Source organism: Salmo salar, chromosome 03 (assembly GCF_965601325.2).
Source record: "Salmo salar chromosome 03, fSalSal1, whole genome shotgun sequence".
Taxonomy (NCBI): Eukaryota; Metazoa; Chordata; class Actinopteri; order Salmoniformes; family Salmonidae; genus Salmo; species Salmo salar.
In genome coordinates, this window is record NC_138293.1 from 61,661,359 (window position 1) to 61,683,032 (window position 21,674).

General features: G+C 45.4%; 1 protein-coding gene across 3 annotated transcripts in view; it reads right to left on the reverse strand.

Moving 5' to 3' along the window:
- Window positions 1-21,674, reverse strand: part of LOC106600985 (voltage-dependent L-type calcium channel subunit beta-1) — a 36,779-nt gene that overhangs the window by 7,438 nt on the left and 7,667 nt on the right. The window contains exons 1-9 of one of the 3 annotated variants that reach the window (XM_082973657.1): window positions 19,528-19,812; window positions 7,854-7,973; window positions 7,367-7,489; window positions 6,937-7,073; window positions 6,371-6,438; window positions 3,493-3,653; window positions 604-684; window positions 442-500; window positions 186-295 (exon numbers count right to left, since the gene is read on the reverse strand). In XM_082973657.1, the coding sequence (XP_082829783.1) occupies window positions 186-295; window positions 442-500; window positions 604-684; window positions 3,493-3,653; window positions 6,371-6,438; window positions 6,937-7,073; window positions 7,367-7,489; window positions 7,854-7,973; window positions 19,528-19,563 (895 nt within the window). In that variant the 5' untranslated portion in view covers window positions 19,564-19,812. Of the gene's footprint in view, window positions 1-185; window positions 296-441; window positions 501-603; window positions 685-2,889; window positions 2,919-3,492; window positions 3,654-6,370; window positions 6,439-6,936; window positions 7,074-7,366; window positions 7,490-7,853; window positions 7,974-19,527; window positions 19,813-21,674 lie in introns of those variants that run through there. The other 2 variants (XM_014192807.3, XM_014192802.3) reach the window with 2 other exon arrangements.

Genomic DNA, 21,674 nt, shown 5'->3' on the forward strand with positions numbered 1-21,674 from the left:
TATATGACAACACTGATAGTGAAAGGTAACAACACAATAGCCCAACGGATGATAAGAAACATGAACTAACAAAGCTTTTTGAAATGTATCACGTGGGTGTGTGTATCACGTGGGTGTTATTGTGATCAATGGTTTTCTTACAAGAAAAGGTACAACGATGTCTTGCCCTACAGGTCCTGTCTTACCCAGGCTGGAGCGGGTGCTGGAGCGCTCGATGATGGTGTGTTTACTGGGGTTGTTGAGGACCGAGCGCTTGGCAAGGGAGATGTCTGCGGTCACCCGGGTGATGGATATCCTGGAAGAAACACGATCAACCAATCAGGGCTGAGAACTGGAAACGTCTAAAAGCACTTTAACTAAATACTAAGTTGAAGACATTTTCAACCTTTACTAAATATGGTAAATATTTCAGTCGTGTTCTCTGGCTGGCCTGAAACTCACCTGCCCTCAAACTTGTGCTTGAGAAAGTCAAAGAGAGCCTTTTGCATCATGTCAGTCACCTGGTGGGAGACGAGGAGAAGAAGAACAACTGAGGCGTGGAATATGACCGGTATAATAGACCATGAAGAAAGTTGGGGAGATTGAGCTACACAGTAGCCTTACCTCGTAGCCCTTCAGTGACGGCCCCACTAGAATGATGGGTCTCATGGAGGGGACCACGTCGTAAGGGGGGACATGCTCCATCTGGGTCAGGCAGGAGAGCACCAAGAGCGGGGTGAGACACTATAACCACTGTGTCTGAACAAAGACATACACACGAACAGAGCTCACGCACACTCTGAGACGCACAATCTACAGCCACTTTGTACGCACACGTACGGAGCTGCACAATCTACCGCCACAGAAACACACACATAAATCAACATTATGTCAACACTCTCCCTCTCTCTGTACAGTGTACTACAGTCTGAATGATATATAAAGCATTTCAGACAGAGCCCATTTATTATCTTGGAGAGGATAAAAGCACCAAGACCAAGCGGAAAATGTTCACAGAGAGCCCTCATTTCCATTTCTCAGTCTGCTCTCCCAGTCATAGCAAATGAAATGAACTATAATTCAACTGGATCAGAATGAGCTATGGAGAGTCGTAAGAGCCATTATTGATATCTAAAAATTCTCAGGAGCTTTCGTCCAGCCAAAGGCTTACGTGACTGTGGTTCCAGTCAAAGATAACTCTCTCTCTCCTACTCTCTCTTAGTATGTATCTGTGTGGTAGACCCCTCTTGCTGTATAGAAAGAAGCCAGATAGACACCAAGCCAAATGGGTTATTAGGCCCAGAGAAAATGGACAACAAGCACACACTAAACCTACAGAAAGAGACCTCATTTTTAACCAACATACAGAGAATGCATTTCAGACACTTACTTCAAACACTCAAATCACATTGAAAATGAACATGCACTCTTACGCAAAACACCCACACACAGTCAATCAATATTCTAACAAGTAAAACAAATGCATACATTAACATTCCATCAATATGAATCATGAGGAGCATGATTCATCTGCCCAATACCGCATCTATAAGCATTTGTTCTGTTATAGAAAGCGTCCTGTTTTGGAATGACAGGTGAGAAGAGAACAGGTCCCATGGTCTATCCACTAACAGATAGGCAGGAATTAGGAGAAAACAGATGTAGGATCTTCATTTGACCTATATTGTCATAGCAAAATAATCCTGCAGCAACAGGTTTTGAAGGTTTCGTCCATAACGTTGGTTGATCCATGGTTAGGCTATTAGCTGGCCAAAAGTAGTGTACATGAAAAGTGCAATACTGTTAATATAACGGTGTGTTAGTGTGGGTTTTCAGTAAATGTATGTAAATCACGCTGCAGGAAATGCAAACGAGCTTCAAGATTCTCAGCAACAAAAAGGGATCAAATTAAGATCCTACACCTGTAGGGTGCTAGTGTGTATTCGGTGTCAGCTCTCTGTATTCTCAGCACGCCTTCTCCTCTGTATTCCATGCAGCACTTTAGTGCACTGAGAGCAGTAGCGTAGAGGCTTGAAGAGCTCTCCTCCACTAAGTTACATTACGTTACATAAAGCCACACCTCCACAACCAGGCAGCGGACTCAGTTCACCTCATTACGATTCACTACATCTAAAAATACACTTAAGAACTTTTCCAAATGGTGCTCATCTCTAGAGGGGCAGTGCTGAGAGAAGTGTACTGTGTATCACCATTAATCTCTCTCTTTCTGAATAACATGAACTTTCACGTAATCTATAGAAAGTGGGTTTTTTGCTATTGGAGGACAAAGTGTGCCTCTGTCTCCACAGTCTCCTGTATCTATGGGATCAAAGCTGTGTTGACAGCTCTGAGATAGGGAGGGATAGCGAGGCGGGCTGATGATAGGCTACTGGCTGTCACTCAAAGCAGCCGTCCAGAATGGGAATGAAAACAAATCAGGGAGCATTAACGTTCACCAGAACAGTGTGTGACAGGGGCCGTGACACGCCTGCACACTGACAGCCCGTGTTTACCCAATCAGCTCTGACTGCATACTGACAGCCCGTGTTTACCCAATCAGCTTTGACGACAGAGACAAATGGAAGCCCTGCTTGCATTTAGGGGGTGGAACTAACATTTCCCTTCCTACAGTTCCTCCCTATAATTTCAAATTTTCCATAATTTCTTAATTGATCATCTTGGAAAACAATATCCCTGGGGACAACTGCAACACGGAAATCTTCTTCTTGGGGAATAAGTGAAAAACTTGACAAAAATTAGGAAATGTTAAAATCCAGTCACCTCCCACTCTCTCTAGCATAAGCTGACATGAGAGCAGACTGAGGAACATGGAGAGACAACAGAGAGGAAGAGGAGGAGGACGAGACAGAACAGAAGGTAAAGGTGAATTAAAGGTCAGCACTGACTCACCGACTTCTGTTTCTGTTTAGCTGGACCACCTACAGTATCATTCCGCACACAACCCCCGCGAGAAGACAGAGCAAAAGGGACAAAAAAGCACAAAAGACAGAGGACGTGTTGTTATTGACAGGTGACGATTAGTTGGGAATTGGGAGTGGAGCTGTTCAATAGTACAGTGGAGACCACACCCATTGTAGTCTGATCAACAATGACATTTATTGTTTAGAGTTGCACCGTCGACGAATAGTCATACATTGCTTTTGCATCGGTGAATGTATGAACATGTGCAGGTTCGTCTTTAGCTCAACCCCTCGCCCAGTTAATCAGCGCAGAAACGCACAGGCAAACATAACTCGGCATTACCATGGTGACCAGAGACAGAGGGGCCAATGGGGATTAGGGAGTCAGACAGGCGCTAGCTAGCGGCGGGAACGGTGGGTCAGTTTAGGTCAGTAAGTCAGAGACGAGGGGTGTAGGAGGGGCTTGTGGGGACAGACAGAGGTTATTATAGCCTAGGACTGGGCCATAGCTGCGTGCGGTAGGGGGGGTTTGGTTGAAGGGAGGTGGGGAGGGGAAGCAGCCGTAGTGCCTGGGGCCCCTGGAGGGCTTTACCTTCTTAAAGAAGGGCAGGCGGTGGATTTGGCCCTGGGGGGAGGTGACGCTGCCTGCGCTGCCCTTGGGGGAGCGAGGGTCACCCTGGGGCTCAGGGGGCTCCTCAGCATCCAGGTCCAGGGGGTCAAGGTCAAAAGCCATCGTGGACATGTCCACATGAGCTGAGGGGTGGGGCGGGGTAGAGAGAGAGAGAGAGGACAGGGAATGACAGAAAGAGAGAGAAAGAATATCGAGCAATAGTGAAAGAGGAAGAAAAAGAAACAAGGAGGAAAGAGAAAAAGGAGGACAAGAAAGGCATGATAAGAAAGACACTCACTAAAAGACAAGGCAATCAAAAGCAGAGAGTAGGACAGACTCCGATCTGAGATCTAGAAATGGGAGAAATGACAGCGTTCTGAACCAGAAATAACAGTGCTGAAATAAAAAGTCAATAGGTGACTAAAAAAATAATAAATGCTTTTGGTCACAACGAAATCAGTGTGTGAGCAGGTCAGAAAAACAGCGATCAAAACAGAACAGTGAGTAAGAGAGAGATGTGGAGAGAAAGGAGGTGAAAGAGAGAGCTATTCACTGCTGAAGAAGAAGTGGCGGAGACGAGAGAAAGAGAGAGAAAGAGCAGAGAGCGAGCAGAGAAGAAGAGGTGCTAGGAGGTGGAGGCAGAAAAAGGTGTGTAGCTGCCCTGAGGAGGGTTTTCTGTGTGCTGGGACTGGTTACAGTGGTGAGGGCTCTGTGTTTTGAGTGTGGGTAGGGGTGTTTTAAGCCGGCACAGCCAGGCAGGAAGAGGGGTTTGCTGTGTGCTGGGACTGGTTACGGTGGTGAGGGCTCTGTGTTTTGGATGTGGGTAGGAGTGTTTTAAGCTGGCACAGCCAAGCAGGAAGAGGGGTTTGGTATATCAGTTCAGGTATAACAAATATGGTTGATACAGAGAACCATACTAGAAGTGTTATGTATTAATGCTACACATCCATTATTATTAGGTAATCCATCAATGGAGAAACATTGCCAGTTACAGTCAATCTACGCGTCTGATCTAGTCCGTCTGTCTTCAATTCAATTATTCAATGAACTCACTCCCAGTCAGTTCTTATCTCATAAAAACATGTACACTAGCATTCAAAAGTTTGGGGTCACTTAGAAATGTCCTTGTTTTTGAAAGAAAGCTCATTTGTTGTCCAATAAAATAACATGAAATTGATCAGAAATACAGTGTAGACATTGTTAATGTTGTAAATGACTATTGTAGCTGGAAATGGCTGATTTTTAATGGAATATCTACATAGGCGTACAGAGGCCCATTATCAGCAACCATCACTCCTGTGTTGCAATGGCACATTGTGTTAGCTAATCCAAGTTTATCCAAAGGCTAATTGGTCATTAGAAAATCCTTTTGCAATTATGTTAGCACAGCTGAAAACTGTTGTACTGATTAAAGAAGCCATAAAACTGGCCTTCTTTAGACTAGTTGAGGTTCTGGAGCATCAGCATTTGTGGCTTCAATTACAGGCTCAAAATGGCCAGAAACAAAGAACTTTATTCTGAAACTCGTCAGTCTATTCTTGTTCTGAGAAATAAAGGCTCTTCCATGTGAGAAATTGCCAAGAAACTGAAGATCTCGTACAACACTGTGTACTACTCCCTTCACAGAACAGCACAAATTGGCTCTAACCAGAATAGAAAGAGGAGTGGGAGGCCCCAGTGCACAACTGAGCAAGAGGACAAGTGCATTAGAGTGTCTAGTTTGAGAAACAGATGCCTCACAAGTCCTCAACAGGCAGCTTCATTAAATAGTACCCGCAAAACACCAGTCTCAACGTCAACAGTGAAGAGGCGATTCCAGGATGCTGGCCTTCTAGGCAGAGTTGCAAAGAAAAAGCCATATCTCAGACTGGCCAATAAAAAGAAAAGATTAAGATGGGCAAAAGAACACAGACACTGGACAGAGAAACTCTGCCTAGAAGGCCAGCATCTCGACGTCGCCTCTTCACTGTTGACGTTGAGACTGGTGTTTTAAACTTGGATAAGCTAACACAACGTGCCATTGGAACACAGGAGTGATGTTTGCTGATAATGGGCCTCTGTACGCCTATGTAGATATTCCATTTTTAAAAAATCTGATGTTTCCAGCTACAATAGTCATTTACAACATTAACAATGTCTACACTGTATTTCTGATCAATTTCATGTTATTTTAGTGGACAAAAATTTGCTTTTCTTTCAAAAACAAGGACATTTCTAAGTGACCCCAAACTTTTTAACAGTACTGTATATATTTCTGTAATTCCACACCATCAATCTTTCCTTCTGTCTCTATTTATTTCCCTCCGTCTCAGTGAACCGTACTGTCGATCCAGCAGCATGACTGAACTATACTGTTGCTGCTCAGTGTTAACACATAAGGTATGGGCTGCGTCTCAAATCGGACCCTATTCCCTTTAAAGTGCATTACCTTTGACCAGGGCCAATAAGGCTTTGGTCAAAACTAGTACACTATGTAGGGGATAGGGTGCCCTTTGGGATGCATCCCTGGTCTGGCCAAGCGTAGTGATCAGATTTAATGAGAGGAGCACTATATCCTCAGCTCTATTTCAGGCTGGTCCTGTTAGCCATACTAATGACCTGCTAGGACGCCTCTCCTTCTCTCTGTCTATCTCACTCCAGTATCAGCAGCACCCCCACTGTGACGCTCCACTCCACACTGCAGATATCCGTTTCATCATGGATCACCAACTATCCAATTCAAATCGACACGGAATATTAGCGACAGGCCGCGACAGAGGGCTATATCTATCGTCACACACACAGTGCTGTAGTGTGTGTGTCTCTTCTAGCCAGCCGAGAGGTGAAGATGACCCCCCCCCCCCCCCACCCCTGACCTTACCTGTGCCAGGAGGGGTGGGCCTGCGTGTTCCCGTGGCAACGTCCAGGCTGGAGCTGCCACCAGATTTACTGTAAGAGGGAGGAGGAGAGAACAATGAGTGGATGGTTACCGGTAGGTGAAAAGTGAGGTGGACTGAAAAAAAATTGTAATTGAAAATAAATGTAACTTTTCCCATTTTTAATTGTGAAGTAGTGACTGTTGTGAAGTGGTGATTGGGTGATCATTGTACTGTATTATGTTGCATGCATTGTGGAAGCTAATTGGATAACAAGGTCGGCTCAATTCGAAATTGAAGGCAGTCAATTTAGAAAGTAAACTAAAATGAAAATTCAATAATCGAAAAAAGGGCATTTATTTTCAATGACTTCTCATTAAACTGAAAAGTAGACGCTACTTATTTCAAATTCAAATCACTTTCTGAATTAACTGCCTTCAATTCGAATTGAGCCCAACCCTGTTTGATAACAGCTCTGATATGACGGAGCCGATAGGTAAGTGATCTATGTTGCCGTAAAGTGACTGGGTGATGCGTGCCAGGGGACATGGGTGTGGGCAGCAGCCAGTACCTGGAGCTGAGGCGGTTCTGTCTCATCTTCTGCTCCTGCAGTAGCCGGGTGTTCTCCAGTTTGACTGGGCTGGGGATGAACCCCACCTCACAGCCCTCCTTCACCAGACGCCCAATCCACCAGTCATTATTGTACTTCTGCACAGAGCACACAGACAGACACCTCAATACCACCCAATAATACACACACCAGTCTTCTCCTCCCTCGCTCAGAGCCCCTGCTGTTGTTGCCAAGGCAACAACCGCCGCCATCTTAGCTTGCTTGTCGACACATCAATCAGACATATATATAGAACCGGATGTTCATATTATAACTGAACAATATCCCGCCGTCTTCGTAAAGCTCCAGGGTCTGGGGACTAAATCATCTTCAGAAACAATCTAACAATAAGAAACAAGAAGGCCCAGTGATGTTTACGCAGCTCTGGTACCTCTTTGATGTGTAGGAAGTCTTTGGCTTCAAAGGAGATGGCCATGCCCTGCACTGGGACGTCGTCGTTGGGCCCAGAGTTGTAGCCCACATTCGTCCGCACAGCGAAGGCTACTGGTTTGGTCTGGGGAGGTGGGAGCAAAAGAAAAAGGCAGAACAAAGAATGAGAATAGAGGATAAGAATAATGAATGAAATGAGGGCGACAGAGCGGACAAGACAGGATGAGATACTACTCAACTTGTCATGTCGCTCAGTGTCTATTATGTCACAAAGACTGTTAGTGAATGTTACTTGAATAGAAATACATGTTATAATATGTGTTAACCGTGTACATAAAACATTGAGGGGACACTGTTAGCAAGAATAGTCAGGTGTATAGTTAGGGTCAGGGTGAATGGTTAAAGACTGTGCTGTTCTGTATGGCTGTATGGGGGTACTGTATAACAGAGGGACAGGGTCACAGGGAAGGGCCATGGTGACCTCTGACCTTGGCTTTCTCGAGGGTGGCGAGGGCCTGTAGGTCTGCCTCCTTCCGCAGCGCCTCTGGGTCCTCCTCCAGGGACACATCTGAGTCCGACGGCCGGCTGGTGTAGGAGTCGGCAGAGCCCTGCAACACACACACACACACACACACACACACACACACACACACACACACACACACACACACACACACACACACACACACACACACACACACACACACACACACACACACACACACACACACACACACACACACACACACACACACACACAGTAAGGAAGTGAGAGAGTGAGTGAGTGTGTGTTTATGTGCGCGAGAGAGAAAGAAAGAGGGCAGAGAGAGAAGGAAAGAAGGAGAATGTGGGAGTGGCATGGTCATTTTTTCTAGTGTGCTGTATGTTTGTACGAGCGTGCGTGCGTGCGCGTGTGTGTGTGCGTGTACACAAGTGTATTCTATGGCATGACCACACATCCTCGAATAAAACCCCTGTGCCAGTAAGGACAATAAAGACAGCAACAGTACTACTGGAACCACACACACACACACACACACACACACACACACACACACACACACACACACACACACACACACACACACACACACACACACACACCTCCCCATAACAAGCACCAACAGACAGACATGGGGGAGAGAAATGAGTGGACTGTAGAGGTGTGTGTGGAATTAGGGATGAAACGGTTACCGGTTTCACGACAAACCACGGTAAAATTCCTGACGATTAGTATTACTATTTCAAATTTTTATTATCATTAAAACCGTGTTTTACCACGGTTTGAAAAACTCAAGGTAAATACTGTCCAGCATCAACCAAAGTCAGCAACCGTCTGATGCAGGCGCAGCGTGCAGCGTGGGTTTTGTTTTGTGTGAAAACATGGCGGAAGGCAGTGACAGCGCTCGGGAGATTTTTCAGCCTTCTAAGAGGACCAAATCTGAAGTGTGGTCGTATTTTGGGTTTTACAAGAGTGCTGAGGGAAACTTAAATCAAAGATGGTCACCCTGTTTGCAGAATATGCAACAACAACAAAAAACTCTCCGAAAGGGGGCAACACTATAAATCTCGAGTCATCTTCGTGACCATCACCCACTACTTTATAGCGAATGCAAGGTAAATTAACTTTTAGCTCAATGCATGATGTGGGGACTTCGGAATGGGGAAAAATGTCATGGTTTGTCTGTCTAACTTGCTAATAGCTTGTCAATAATGTAAACTGAAGCTTTCAGTGTTACCTACTATTGTAAAAACACGACACGTTGTTCTGCTGCATGCGCTGTGTGTCTGCAGACTATTCGCCCATTGCACACGATAACACGCTATGTAAACTCAGCAAAAAAAGAAACGTTCCTTTTTCAGGACCCTATCTTTCAAAGACAAATCGTAAAAATCCAAATAACTTCACAGATCTTCATTGTAAAGGGTTTAAACACTGTTTCCCATGCTTGTTCAATGAACCATAAACAATTAATGAACATGCACCTGTGGAACGGTTGTTAAGACATTAACAGCTTACAGATGGTAGGCAATTAAGGTCACAGTTATGAAAACTTAGGACACTAAAGAGGCCTTTCTACTGACTCTGACAAACACCAAAAGAAAGATGCCCAGGGTCCCTGCTCACCTGCGTGAATGTGCCTTAGGCATGCTGCAAGGAGGCATGAGGACCGCAGATGTGGCCAGGGCAATAAATTGCAATGTCCGTACTGTAAGATGTCTAAGACAGCGCTACAGGGAGACAGGACAGACAGCTGATCGTCCTCGCAGTGGCAGACTACGTGTAACAACACCTGCACAGGATCGGTACAGCCGAACATCACACCTGCGGGACAGGTACAGGATGGCAACAACAACTGCCGAGTTACACTAGGAACGCACAATCCCTCCATCAGTGCTCAGACTGTCCTCAATAGGCTGAGAGAGGCTGGACTGAGGGCTTGTAGGCCTGTTGTAAGGCAGGTCCTCACCAGACATCACCGGCAACAACGTCGCCTATGGGCACAAACCCACCGTCGCTGGACCAGACAGGACTGGAAAAAAGTGCTCTTCACTGACGAGTCGCGGTTTTGTCTCATCATGGGTGATGGTCGGATTGGCGTTTATCGTCAAAGGAATGAGTGTTACACCGAGGTCTGTACTCAGGAGCGGGATCGATTTAGAGGTGGAGGGTCCGTCATGGTCTGGTGCGGTGTGTCACAGCATCATTGGACTGAGCTTGTTGTCATTGCAGGCAATCTCAACGCTGTGCGTTACTGGGAAGACATCCTCCTCCCTCATGTGGTACCCTTCCTGCAGGCTCATCCTGACATGACCCTTCAGCATGGCAATGCCACCAGCCATACTGCTCGTTCTGTGCGTGATTTCCTGCAAGACAGAATGTCAGTCTTCTGCCATGGCCAGCGAAGAGCCCGGATCTCAATCCCATTGAGCACGTCTGGGACCTGTTGGATCGGAGGGTGAGGGCTAGGGCCATTTCCCCCAGAAATGTCCAGGAACTTGCAGGTGCCTTGGTGGAAGAGTGGGATAACATCTCACAGCAAGAACTGGCAACTCTGGTGCAGTCCATGAGGAGGAGATGCACTGCAGTACTTAATGCAGCTGGTGGCCACACCAGATACTGACTGTTACTTTTGATTTTGACCCCCCCTTTGTTCAGGGACACATTATTCAATTTCTGTTAGTCAAGTGTTTGTGGAACTTGTTCAGTTTATGTCTCAGTTGTTGAATCTTGTTATGTTCATACAAATATTTACACATGTTAAGTTTGCTGAAAATAAACGCAGTTGACAGTGAGAGGACGTTTATTTTTTTGCTGAGTTTAGTTTAGTCACCCAATCAACATATTTTGTTAATTTAAAAATCTGGCAGACGTCGACTTGGTTGTAAAAGTGTTCCAACAGCAGAAACACTATAGACTCCTATACAAGACTCCTGTATGTATGTCAATTGTTGGGCTCATTGCAATTACTATCACTGTCTTCTTAAGATTAATTTGTATTTATGTCAATAGTGCGTGGGGTCATTGCATACACTCAAATGCAACACAGAAGATTGACTGTGTGTGTAAGTGAATAATTATAATTCTAATAATTATAACGTAACACCAATAATAATAATAAATACATTTGCTATTCCCTTGTTTACAGGCGTGCAGCAGGCAAACCCAGTGATGCTACTGGTCCCTCATCTACAGTTGTGACACAGACACTCGAGCAAGCATTTAAAAGGCAGGCTGCTTATGCACCCACATCAAAAAAATGCTCAAGACCTCACTGCAGGCCTTTCATATTACATTGCAAAGGACATGATGCCATTTCATATTGTTGAGAGGCCTGGCTTTCTGAGGCTGATGGAGGTTGCCGTGCCTCACTACAAAGTGAGTGCTGCTAATGTTATTTGTTGTTTGTTTATTTGATTAGCTTACTTAAGGTTGTGTTCATTTAAACCTGCACTAGGGAAACGTTTACCTCTCATGGCCACATGGTGCCATCTTTAATGTTAATGTTATTACTTTCATGTTTATGCACACAAAAAGTGCATTGTGCTGCTAATTTCATTTGTTGTTTGTTGGTTTTTCAATATAAAACTTGGTGAAATGATTTCAGTGTATCAGTACTTTTTGAACATTTCCAGCACATTTGAACAATACCGCGATCATACTGATAACTGTGATCATTTTGGTCACTATAATCGTGATATGAAAATGTCATAGCGTTTCATCTCTATGTGGTATAACACAATCAAGGCCTTGTGCCCAACGTGATAATCCGTTTTTTCCTCCCCTGGGATCTCTCTCTCTCCCTCTGCTTTATCTCTCCTTCACTCTGTCCCTCTGTCTCTTCTTTCAACATGTTATTTTCCACTGCCTGTCTTTTCCCATCTCCCTATGCTTTGCTCCATCTCTATTTAGACCATCATATGTACTGTAGTGTGTTCTGTCCATCTCTGTTTAGACCATAATATGTACTGTAGTGTGTTCTGTCCATCTCTGTTCAGACCATAATATGTACTGTAGTGTGTTCTGTCCATCTCTGTTTAGACCATAATATGTACTGTGGTGTGTTCTGTCCATCTCTGTTTAGACCATAATATGTACTGTAGTGTGTTCTGTCCATCTCTGTTCAGACCATAATATGTACTGTAGTGTGTTCTGTCCATCTCTGTTCAGACCATAATATGTACTGTAGTGTGTTCTGTCCATCTCTGTTCAGACCATCATATGTACTGTAGTGTGTTCTGTCCATCTCTGTTCAGACAATAATATGTACTGTAGTGTGTTCTGTCCATCTCTGTTCAGACCATAATATGTACTGTAGTGTGTTCTGTCCATCTCTGTTTAGACCATAATATGTACTGTAGTGTGTTCTGTCCATCTCTGTTTAGACCATAATATGTACTGTAGTGTGTTCTGTCCATCTCTGTTTAGACCATAATATGTACTGTAGTGTGTTCTGTCCATCTCTGTTCAGACCATAATATGATGTACTGTAGTGTGTTCTGTCCATCTCTGTTCAGACCATAATATGTACTGTAGCGTGTTCTGTCCATCTCTGTTAAGACCATAATATGTACTGTAGCGTGTTCTGTCCATCTCTGTTTAGACCATAATATGTACTGTAGCGTGTTCTGTACTACTGCCTGGTGCCTACCTCATTTTGAATGGCTCAAGGCAAATATCCCAAACAATCACCTCTAATTGTCATCAGGTCAACCTCTCTGTGGCATTTCTTTTGTTTCACCCTTTATTAATAACCTGGAGGCACAAAGGGAACCTGCCTGCCTGGCTGCCTGCCTGGCTGCCTGCCTGCCTGGCTGCCTGCCTGCCTGCCTGGCTGCCTGCATTCAAGCCTACTCATCAAATACACACATTGCTGTCTGGCACATAACACTTGGCTGGTGTGATATGAGTGTGAAGTGGATGCATCAAAACACATATGCAAACCTGAATAACATCTGATCAGGCGCTTTGATGTGTTTGAGTGTGGTCGTGTCAGAGAGAGAGGGAGAGCTAGAGAGAGAGATAGAAACGAGAGATAAAAAGGCCTAAGGCCCGGATTTAATATTAGCACTGATAAATTACTCATGAAGTGGCTATGGTTTCGTCCACTTTCACCACCAGTGATGCTTGGTAACCTGAGCCTCTCTGGCTGACCCTAATCCACCCATACCACACAATAAAAACGCTGGCCTGGCCTCCTCTTGAGGGAGGCCAGGCAGAGCGTTCCCTGCCTGGTATACTGTACACTACAGCCCAGCTCTGGGAGTACAGCCTCGCTCACTTGTCAAATGTTTGAGTGCTCTCTTTATGTAACTATCTCACTTGTTCTGTTTTTCCAGGTGTCAGACTCTCTCTCTCGCTTGCTGCATACACCCGTGGGAGGTGCAGACAAGAATGCGGACAGCTGAATGTGCGAGGCAGAATGAGTCATTAGGTGTGGGGCTTTAAAATAGAGGTGAGAATGTGGTGAGAATTGACATCCACCATATGTAATGACTTGAAATAATTCCCCGATGAGAAAGTGGGGAGTTCAAACACGTAGGTATTTGGTAATTAGCACAGAAGTACGTGCCATCACAAAATCAGAAAACTCGGACTCCCTATTGGTCTCTGCCTGTTATAACAGCAACTACAGGTACTGATGCTACGCATAGATCCGTGTGAAAGACAAGAAGAAATGAAAAGAAGGGTTGAGTCCCAGAACGCCCCAGAAGGTAAACAGGGTCAAGGGTCGGCGGTGAAGTTTCCGCGGCTTCAGCCCCCATCTCTGCTCCAGAGCAATAGAGACCAGACAGGACTAGAAGGGCTAAATGTACACTAGGGCAACCTGCCGCTGACAAACAGGAATACTGTATGCGAGTGAGAGCTAGGTACTTTGATATTTACTGTGTCACTTTATACGGTTTGAATGAATAACAAACAGAACGTCGATTCTAGTGCCGCCACCTGTCGCATCAAAATCCGCGGTGGCTTAGCAATGCCACGCCCGGGTAACCAAGGCAACGATTAGACACTTCCAGGGGAGCCACCCGACTATCCCTACTTCCTGTTTCATTAACACAAACACACACACCCTTGCCCATCTCCCCGATACAGACATGCAGTGTTTAATAATGGTGATAATAGCCGTTGCCACTTACCGGCTCTGAGTCATCCTCTAACCCATACAGGTGCATCCCAACATGGAGAGCTGAATATCATAGAAAGGTTAATTCAGCTAGATGAGAAATCAAGAGGACTGTGTCTGTCTACGAGAGAGAATAAAGAGGAGAGAATAGCTTACTGCCTCCTCAGAATAACTCTCACAGAACAGCAACTCGCTGACTGCTGCAACAGGTCTGTGATGCAGTGAAAGCAGCAGAGAGGGAGCAAGAGGGATGAGTGAGTCTGCGTGTGTGTGTGTGTGTGTGTGTGTGTGTGTGTGTGTGTGTGTGTGCGCGTGTGTTTACAGTATGCGTGACTCACTCACTCAACCTGGTCACGCCACATAACAAACCCGCAGAATAGAAAAAGACAGAAAGACGGGTGTGAAATCGATGGAGAGAAAAAGAGAGGGAGACACAATTAGGGACTTCATCAATCAATCCTTTACTAAACAAATAAAGTCTGGAGGGGGAGGGGAGTGTGAGGCAGAGACCAGGGTGACGTACCGATCAACAGGCAGTATGGATACCTCTAACTACTCTTAGTCTTTCTCTCCTACTGTCCTCTCTCTCCTCCACCTTTCTCTTTTTCTCCCTCTCCCATCGCCTCGCTACATGCTCCTTTACTGCATACGGTCCTTCCCTCTCTTCCACTCCCTCTCTCTTTGTCAATGGATTCTGTCACTAATTTAGTTGCTTGCTTCACTTCACAGCTCCTGTTGAAGATAGCTAAAGACCACCTGATCCCATAGCTGCTCTCCCATTGGCCAGGCCAGAGATCCCAGTAGTGTCATAGTAACCAGCCCAGTTGCTTAGTTCAGAGAGAGAGAGAGAGAGAGAGAGATAAACATAAGAGGATGAGAGACACCATCAGAATGGCACCGCTCACTTTTGGAAGTGGTGAAGGCAGAAGAAATGGCTAGATTAACATGCTCTCAGAAACACACTCAACTGGTGACTAATGGCTACAGCTGAGCTTGTATTTGATAAACATCCTGCTTCAAGGCTTTGCCTATAGAGCTGGGCCCATAGACTTATATAACAATGACTGGGTCACACCCAAATCAATAAGACAGAATGTTTCATAATACGCACATCTCTGATAATGTCACTCCATACCCGTATGGAAAAGATCTACCGGAATTTGACAAGATTCGTATATGTTCTCCCTAGAACTTGTCAGAAATACATATGGCACCAAATACATTGACAAGATTCATAGAATATTTTAGTAGCATCTGACTTGTATGGGTGGGTAACATTTAGACATAACAGAAATGTTGCATGTAATCTAAGCCTTCTAAGGTTTCACAGACATACACATTTCAAAGCACGTGAATACCACTGAGCATTGAGCGAGACGTCATGGCAGACTTTGCTTCTTATTGAAGAAAGAAGCAAAGTCTGCAAGGAGGAGGAGGAAAGAGAAAGGGGATACCTAGTCAGTTGCACAACTGAATGTATTCAACCAATATGAGTCTTCCGCATTTAACCCAACCCCTCTGAATCAGAGGTGTGTGTGTGTGTGTGGGGGGGGGGGGGGGGGCTGCCTTAATCGATGTCCACATCATTGGTGCCCGAGGAGGAGTTGTTGTGGGGGTTTACTACCTTGTTCAAGGGAAGAATGGCAGATTTTTTCCCACCTTGCCGGCTCAGGGATTCTAACAAGCAACCTTTCGGTTACTGTCCCAACACTCTAGCCGCTAGGCTACCTGCCACCCCAGAGGAGGGGAGGAGGAGGAAGAGGTAGAGTTGCGGTGGAGGAGAGAAGGAGGACGAGGATATCGGTAATCACTTCAAAGCTGAGCCATGGCAGAAGGTTTCACAAACTATATTTTCTTGGCAAATATTCACACATATCTCCTTATCCATTAAAATACATTTTACAGTAAGAAATGCTTTCGTTGAAAACTCAGTAAGGTTACTGTACCCCAAAATCCAAAGGTGCAGCAAACACATGAATTGATCAGATAACAATGGACCAAAGATGAATAATCAAGCTGCACTGCTGTCAGGTTGGAATTATGTAACTGTATGTCCTCTGGAGTTTGGTCCAGGGGAGCTAGGCAGAGCTTGTAGGCAGGGCTGGGCAGAGCTTGTAGGCAGGGCTGGGCAGAGCTTGTAGGCAGGGCTGGGCAGAGCTTGTAGGCAGGGCTGGGCAGAGCTAGTAGGCAGGGCAGGGCAGAGCTAGTAGGAAGAGCTGGGAAGAGTTGAGCAGAGCTAGTAAGCAGGGCTGCTGGGCAGAGCTAGTAAGCAGGGCTGCTGGGCAGAGCTAGTAGGCAGCGCTAGTAGGCAGAGCTAGTAGGAAGAGCTAGTAGGCAGAGCTAGTAAGCAGGGCTGCTGGGCAGAGCTAGTAAGCAGGGCTGCTGGGCAGAGCTAGTAAGCAGGGCTGCTGGGCAGAGCTAGTAGGCAGAGCTAGTAAGCAGGGCTGCTGGGCAGAGCTAGTAAGCAGGGCTGCTGGGCAGAGCTAGTAGGCAGAGCTAGTAAGCAGGGCTGCTGGGCAGAGCTAGTAGGCAGAGCTAGTAGGCAGAGCTAGTAAGCAGGGCTGCTGGGCAGAGCTAGTAAGCAGAGCTGCTGGGCAGAGCTAGTAAGCAGAGCTAGTAGGCAGAGCTAGTAGGCAGAGCTAGTAAGCAGAGCTGCTGGGCAGAGCTAGTAGGCAGAGCTGCTAGGCAGAGCTAGTAAGCAGAGCTAGTAGGCAGAGCTAGTAGGCAGAGCTGCTGGGCAGAGCTAGTAGACAGGGCTAGTCAGATGAAAACACGGAGACATGGAGGTATGAGAGGTTGCAATTTTCACCAAGCAGGCTTGACTGCCTTTCTTCTCCTGCTCTCTTCATCTGCAAAGTTGCATCCACTGGGATGAATTCACACCTGCTTAGCTCCGATATCGAACAAATTGGGGGCGAGAGAGAAAGAGTGAAGAAAAGGAGAGAGAGAAGAGGGAGAGGGAAAAGGAAAGAGTTGGAGTGTGAAAGACAAGAGCATTGAATAATGAGGGGTGAAAAGCATTGCCTTGAGGGGAGGAATTATATTAATGAGGTTGCCTCTTCTGATGCAGTGAAGCCGTTACTGTTCCAATACGTGATGGCATGATGGAGGGAGAACGGTAGAACACCGTTATGGACTGGAGATGTGTACATTGCATCTACAGGCTACAGCATAAGTTACAGACGCATGATATTTGGCAGATTTTTCCACCTTGCCGGCTCAAGGATTCGAACAAGCAACCTTTCGGTTACTGTCCCAACACTCTAACCGCTAGGCTACCGCCAGATAAGTTACAGACGCATGATATGTAACTTTCTCACTCCTAATTAGTCACGATTCATTCAGGATTAAATCATGGTAGCATCCACATTAATGTAGAAGTGTTTCGAAACACATTCTATTCTTATTTACAATAAAAGTGACAATACATTTACCATTTGTTTCTATCGGGCACAAAGTAATATGAAACGCAGCCAAAACAAACAGGAAATGCATCTAACAAATTTGTAGACTCACAAGCTTGATGTAATCATTTCATGCTAGGAATATGGGACCAAATACTAAACTTGACTGCTTTAATACACATATAAATGAACTTGTTCCAATACTTTTGGTCCCCTAAAATGGGGGGACTATGTACAAAAAAATGGGGTAATATCTCAACGGTTCACCCGACGATATTGATGAAAATACCATCAAATTAAAGCTGACAGTCTGCACTTTAACCTCATTGTATCATATCAAATCCAAAGTGCCGGAGAAGAGAGCCAAAACAACACAACATGTGTCACTGTCCCAATACTTTCAGAGCTCACGGTATCCAGTATGTGTGGGTGAATATTATATGCATCTATCTAGTGTCCTCCTTTGTGACTGTCTGAAAACATAGAATATGTGTTGTAAAGTCATATGCCGCGCCTTGATGATGATATAAAGATCTACCGATAAAAACAGACTAAGATTCAAAGTGAGAAGGCGGTGTGTGTGGCAGAGTGAAATACGATCGAAAAGATCGCAAGAAAAGATACCGAAGTGAAATACAATAATGGACCAAACCACTGGTATGATTAATTATGACATTCGAATCCTGACAAGATCACACAATCTCGCTACTCCCCTAGGCTGTATTTCTGCCTCTCCCCTCCAGCCCTCCCTCCAGCCCTCCCTCCAGCCCTCTGTGTGATCGGAGCAAACAGTCTACCCAGCTGTAAACACAGTCAGAGACAGGGCAAACACACACTCAGACAGCCAGCAGAGAGGGAGACGGACAGAATGATCAGCCCAGGCTCAATCCCTATTCTACAGGGGCTTCACATCCCACAACAGCAGCACTGACATAAAACAGTAGGTACAACACCAGTCAGCGGTGGAACTGAAGAACAACAAGCAACAACAAAAAGCAACACTCTTCCAGAGGATTAAAAAAGCAACAGGTATTGAGAAGCAGAAAGCCAGGTTGGTAGTTAACAGTGTACTAAGAGAGGAGCGTTAGAGACGTTGCGTGTCTCGCGATGGCCAGTGGCGCTTCCCAATGTCTAAATGGCCATGTGCTTGGTACGCGATGCCTGCCGTTGTCATGACAATGGGCTGGACGACGGACAACCGTGTCTTTGTGAACTGCTAGCTAAAAAAGGCCCTGCGCTGCGGAGAGAGACAAAAACTAAAAACGTGGCTCATGTACAGACCTCATCGCAAATACACAGAGAGGTGTGATTCAGCTCAAAGTGGGCACTAATGAAGAAATATCAACAATCACTTTTTGAAAAAGGATAAGCTAATAGCAGATAGTAGTATTAGGCAAGTCTAATTATACTGTTGAGACATACAGCATTTAAAAAAAGGTACTCTGAAACCAAAACAACAACCAAAACAATGACAATATGCCTAGGAAATGTAACATTAAAAAGCACTAAAAACGTCAGAAAATACCCTCCTATCAAGAAATCAGCAACATAAATATAGCACTCGGTCTGAAACTTGTGGAGGTCAAAACCATTACATTCTCATGGACACACTTTGTTAGGAAACACTGACGTTAGGCACTACGTGATCTGCGTCTCTGGGGATCCAGGCTGGGACCAGCTGGGACAGGACAGAGAGAGAGGAAGAAAGAAGCCTCATAAAATGGCTGTAGGGGCTAGGGTCTGGGACAGTGAGGTTGGAGGGTCTCTCAGCAGGCAGGCAGTCTACCAGGGGGACTGGAAGTCTAATTAAAAACCCAGCGCCTTTCCTGCAGCTGTGGCCCAGCCCAAAATGGAATCACACAACGCAGGCGAAAGAAGAGGATCAAAGAGAGCGAGAGAGAGAATGAGAGAGACCAGGAAATGGCGCATCAAAAACTTTTTTCTAAGTTAATGTGTCCTGTCCACCAACCTAAATGTCAATCCTCTCTGACACACTCGCCCACATAGTCTCACAGACATACTCCAACACACACACTCCTACAGTACGGCAAGGCGCCCTTCCCGGACTAGGTGCCAAAACAAACTCACCAAAAGTGTAAAGCGTTTAGGTTTAGCCAGGTCTGTCTTACCATGCCGGGCCTGCGATACCTGTCGGTCTGCTCCATACCGCGCTTGCCACGTTCGCCACACCACGGCAAACCAGAGGGGCAAAGCCACAGTCCACACCAACGACCAGCAGTGTGTGTGTGCGCGTGTGTGTGAGAGAGAGAGAGACCGTGCCGGCAAGTGTGTAAGTCCAAAAGTATGTGTGTGTGTGTGTGTGTGTGTGTCTGAAAGAGAGAGAGCCAGAAAGAGAGTACTGCATGTGTGAAAATAGGAGAGTGCTCTCCTAACCCTCCTAACACACACCCCCACCTCCAAGAACCTGAACCTTGTGTATGAGGAAGGGAGAGGGGAGTGAGGGAGCTGGGACTGTGGGGGGGGGGGCGGGGGGGTCGGGTTGCAGGACTTGTGCTACATTTGCAAACTGGGGAATTATATTTAGCCCTGGCAGGACAGAAACAGGACCGTGAACGCAACGCAGCGAGCCCCAGAAGGAGGCTTGGTATGCAGCCGTCAGTCATTCAATGCCCCCACTGACGTGGGAGAGAGGCTGGGGCAGGAAAAAAAAAAACTTTCCTCTAACCTGATCTCTCCCTCTCTATACCCAGAACAGGACATCAAACAAGGGGATGATATGAGGTTAGAGGGGAGGAAGTGACTAGATGGGGGGGGGGGGGGGGGGGGGGGAGCTGGGACTGGGACTGGGGGGGCAGCAACAAGGACATCCAGTGTGCAATAATATGACAGCACACTTGGAACCAGTCAGCACCCAGGAGGTGAGTGCCCCCTAAAGACAAGGGAAATAAAACTGACACATTTCAAGGGCACACAGGTTTATTCTAAAATCTCTTTGATTAAGTTCAGGCAGCAGTTGGCATACCTGTTCCAGCTACACAAACTAGATACAATACCTACTAGCTTTCAGTTCTAAAGTCTTGCACTTCAATGGATTATTTCAGCTTCTACTATCATGAACATGTCCCTTCTTCTTTAGATCATACTTCCTTATGTAATGATCATACTTCCTTATGTAATGATCATACTTCCTTATGTAATGATCATACTTCCTTATGTAATGATCATACTTCCTTATGTAATGATCATACGATCTGAAAGCAGATACGCAAACTTAGATAATTTCAAGTAGTCAGAAAATAAATCAAGGCGAGTCGGCAGATTAGTGAAGAAGAGTAATTGAACTTGAACTCTTTGGCCCAGTGAGGCAGCCAGCCAGACAGCAGTCAGTCAGTTAAAATGGCTCCAGCCTGCTAAACTAAGGGCCCAATTCAATCATATCTGCTTCAGTCGACATCCGCATAGCTGATGTTTTGACGTGTTGGAGGTGGAACTGCGTTAGAGCTGTCCAACCCACAAGTGGCTCCTCGCATTATACTGTACCTAAAGCGGACATTGCCATTGGCTGCATGGAGTCGCACTAAGCGAAATCCCATGCAGCTTGTTTACAAGTTCGAACACTGGAATGTGTGATGTAATCCACACCTCGATTAGGCTGATAGAAATCCTCATTATTTTGTTTAATGAGTTTCGATTTGAGCGTCATTATTTCTATATAATGCGAGTTGAACGCATGTGGCTTCGTAACAATGATCACAAGAGCAGCTGCTCTTCTATTTGACAGCTCCCAACGCAGTTCCACCTATGACACTGCCAAAACATCAGCAGTGGCGTAGCACAGTTTAGAGGGGCGGGGGGCAAGGTCCAAGCAATTCTAAATCTAACGTTAGATTATTCAAATATTAATGTTCAATTATTCAAATATGTAATCCAAGTTTTATAGAACTATTAAATGCTGCAGGGCTAATTTCTTTAGCATTTTGGCACGTTTTTCTATAGATGTTGAACGTAAAACAACAAATACTTCGACTTTTTAAGCATATGATGCAGAACGGTGATGACATGTTCTTTTTTATCTGAAGGGGTTAAGCCATCAGAGACATAGTTGACAAGCCACTGACGGAGTTGACAACAGATACTCAAGACAGACATATGTTTGCCTCTAAAAAGTCAAGTGCAATACAAACATCTGTAAAATATGGAAAACGATTCATTTGAAAATCCCCAATAAAAAACAACCATTCCATCAGATCTGTCATCACCCTGAAGGAGTTGATGTTTCCCAGAGTTAACAAAAATTGCATTTTTCTTCTTCATT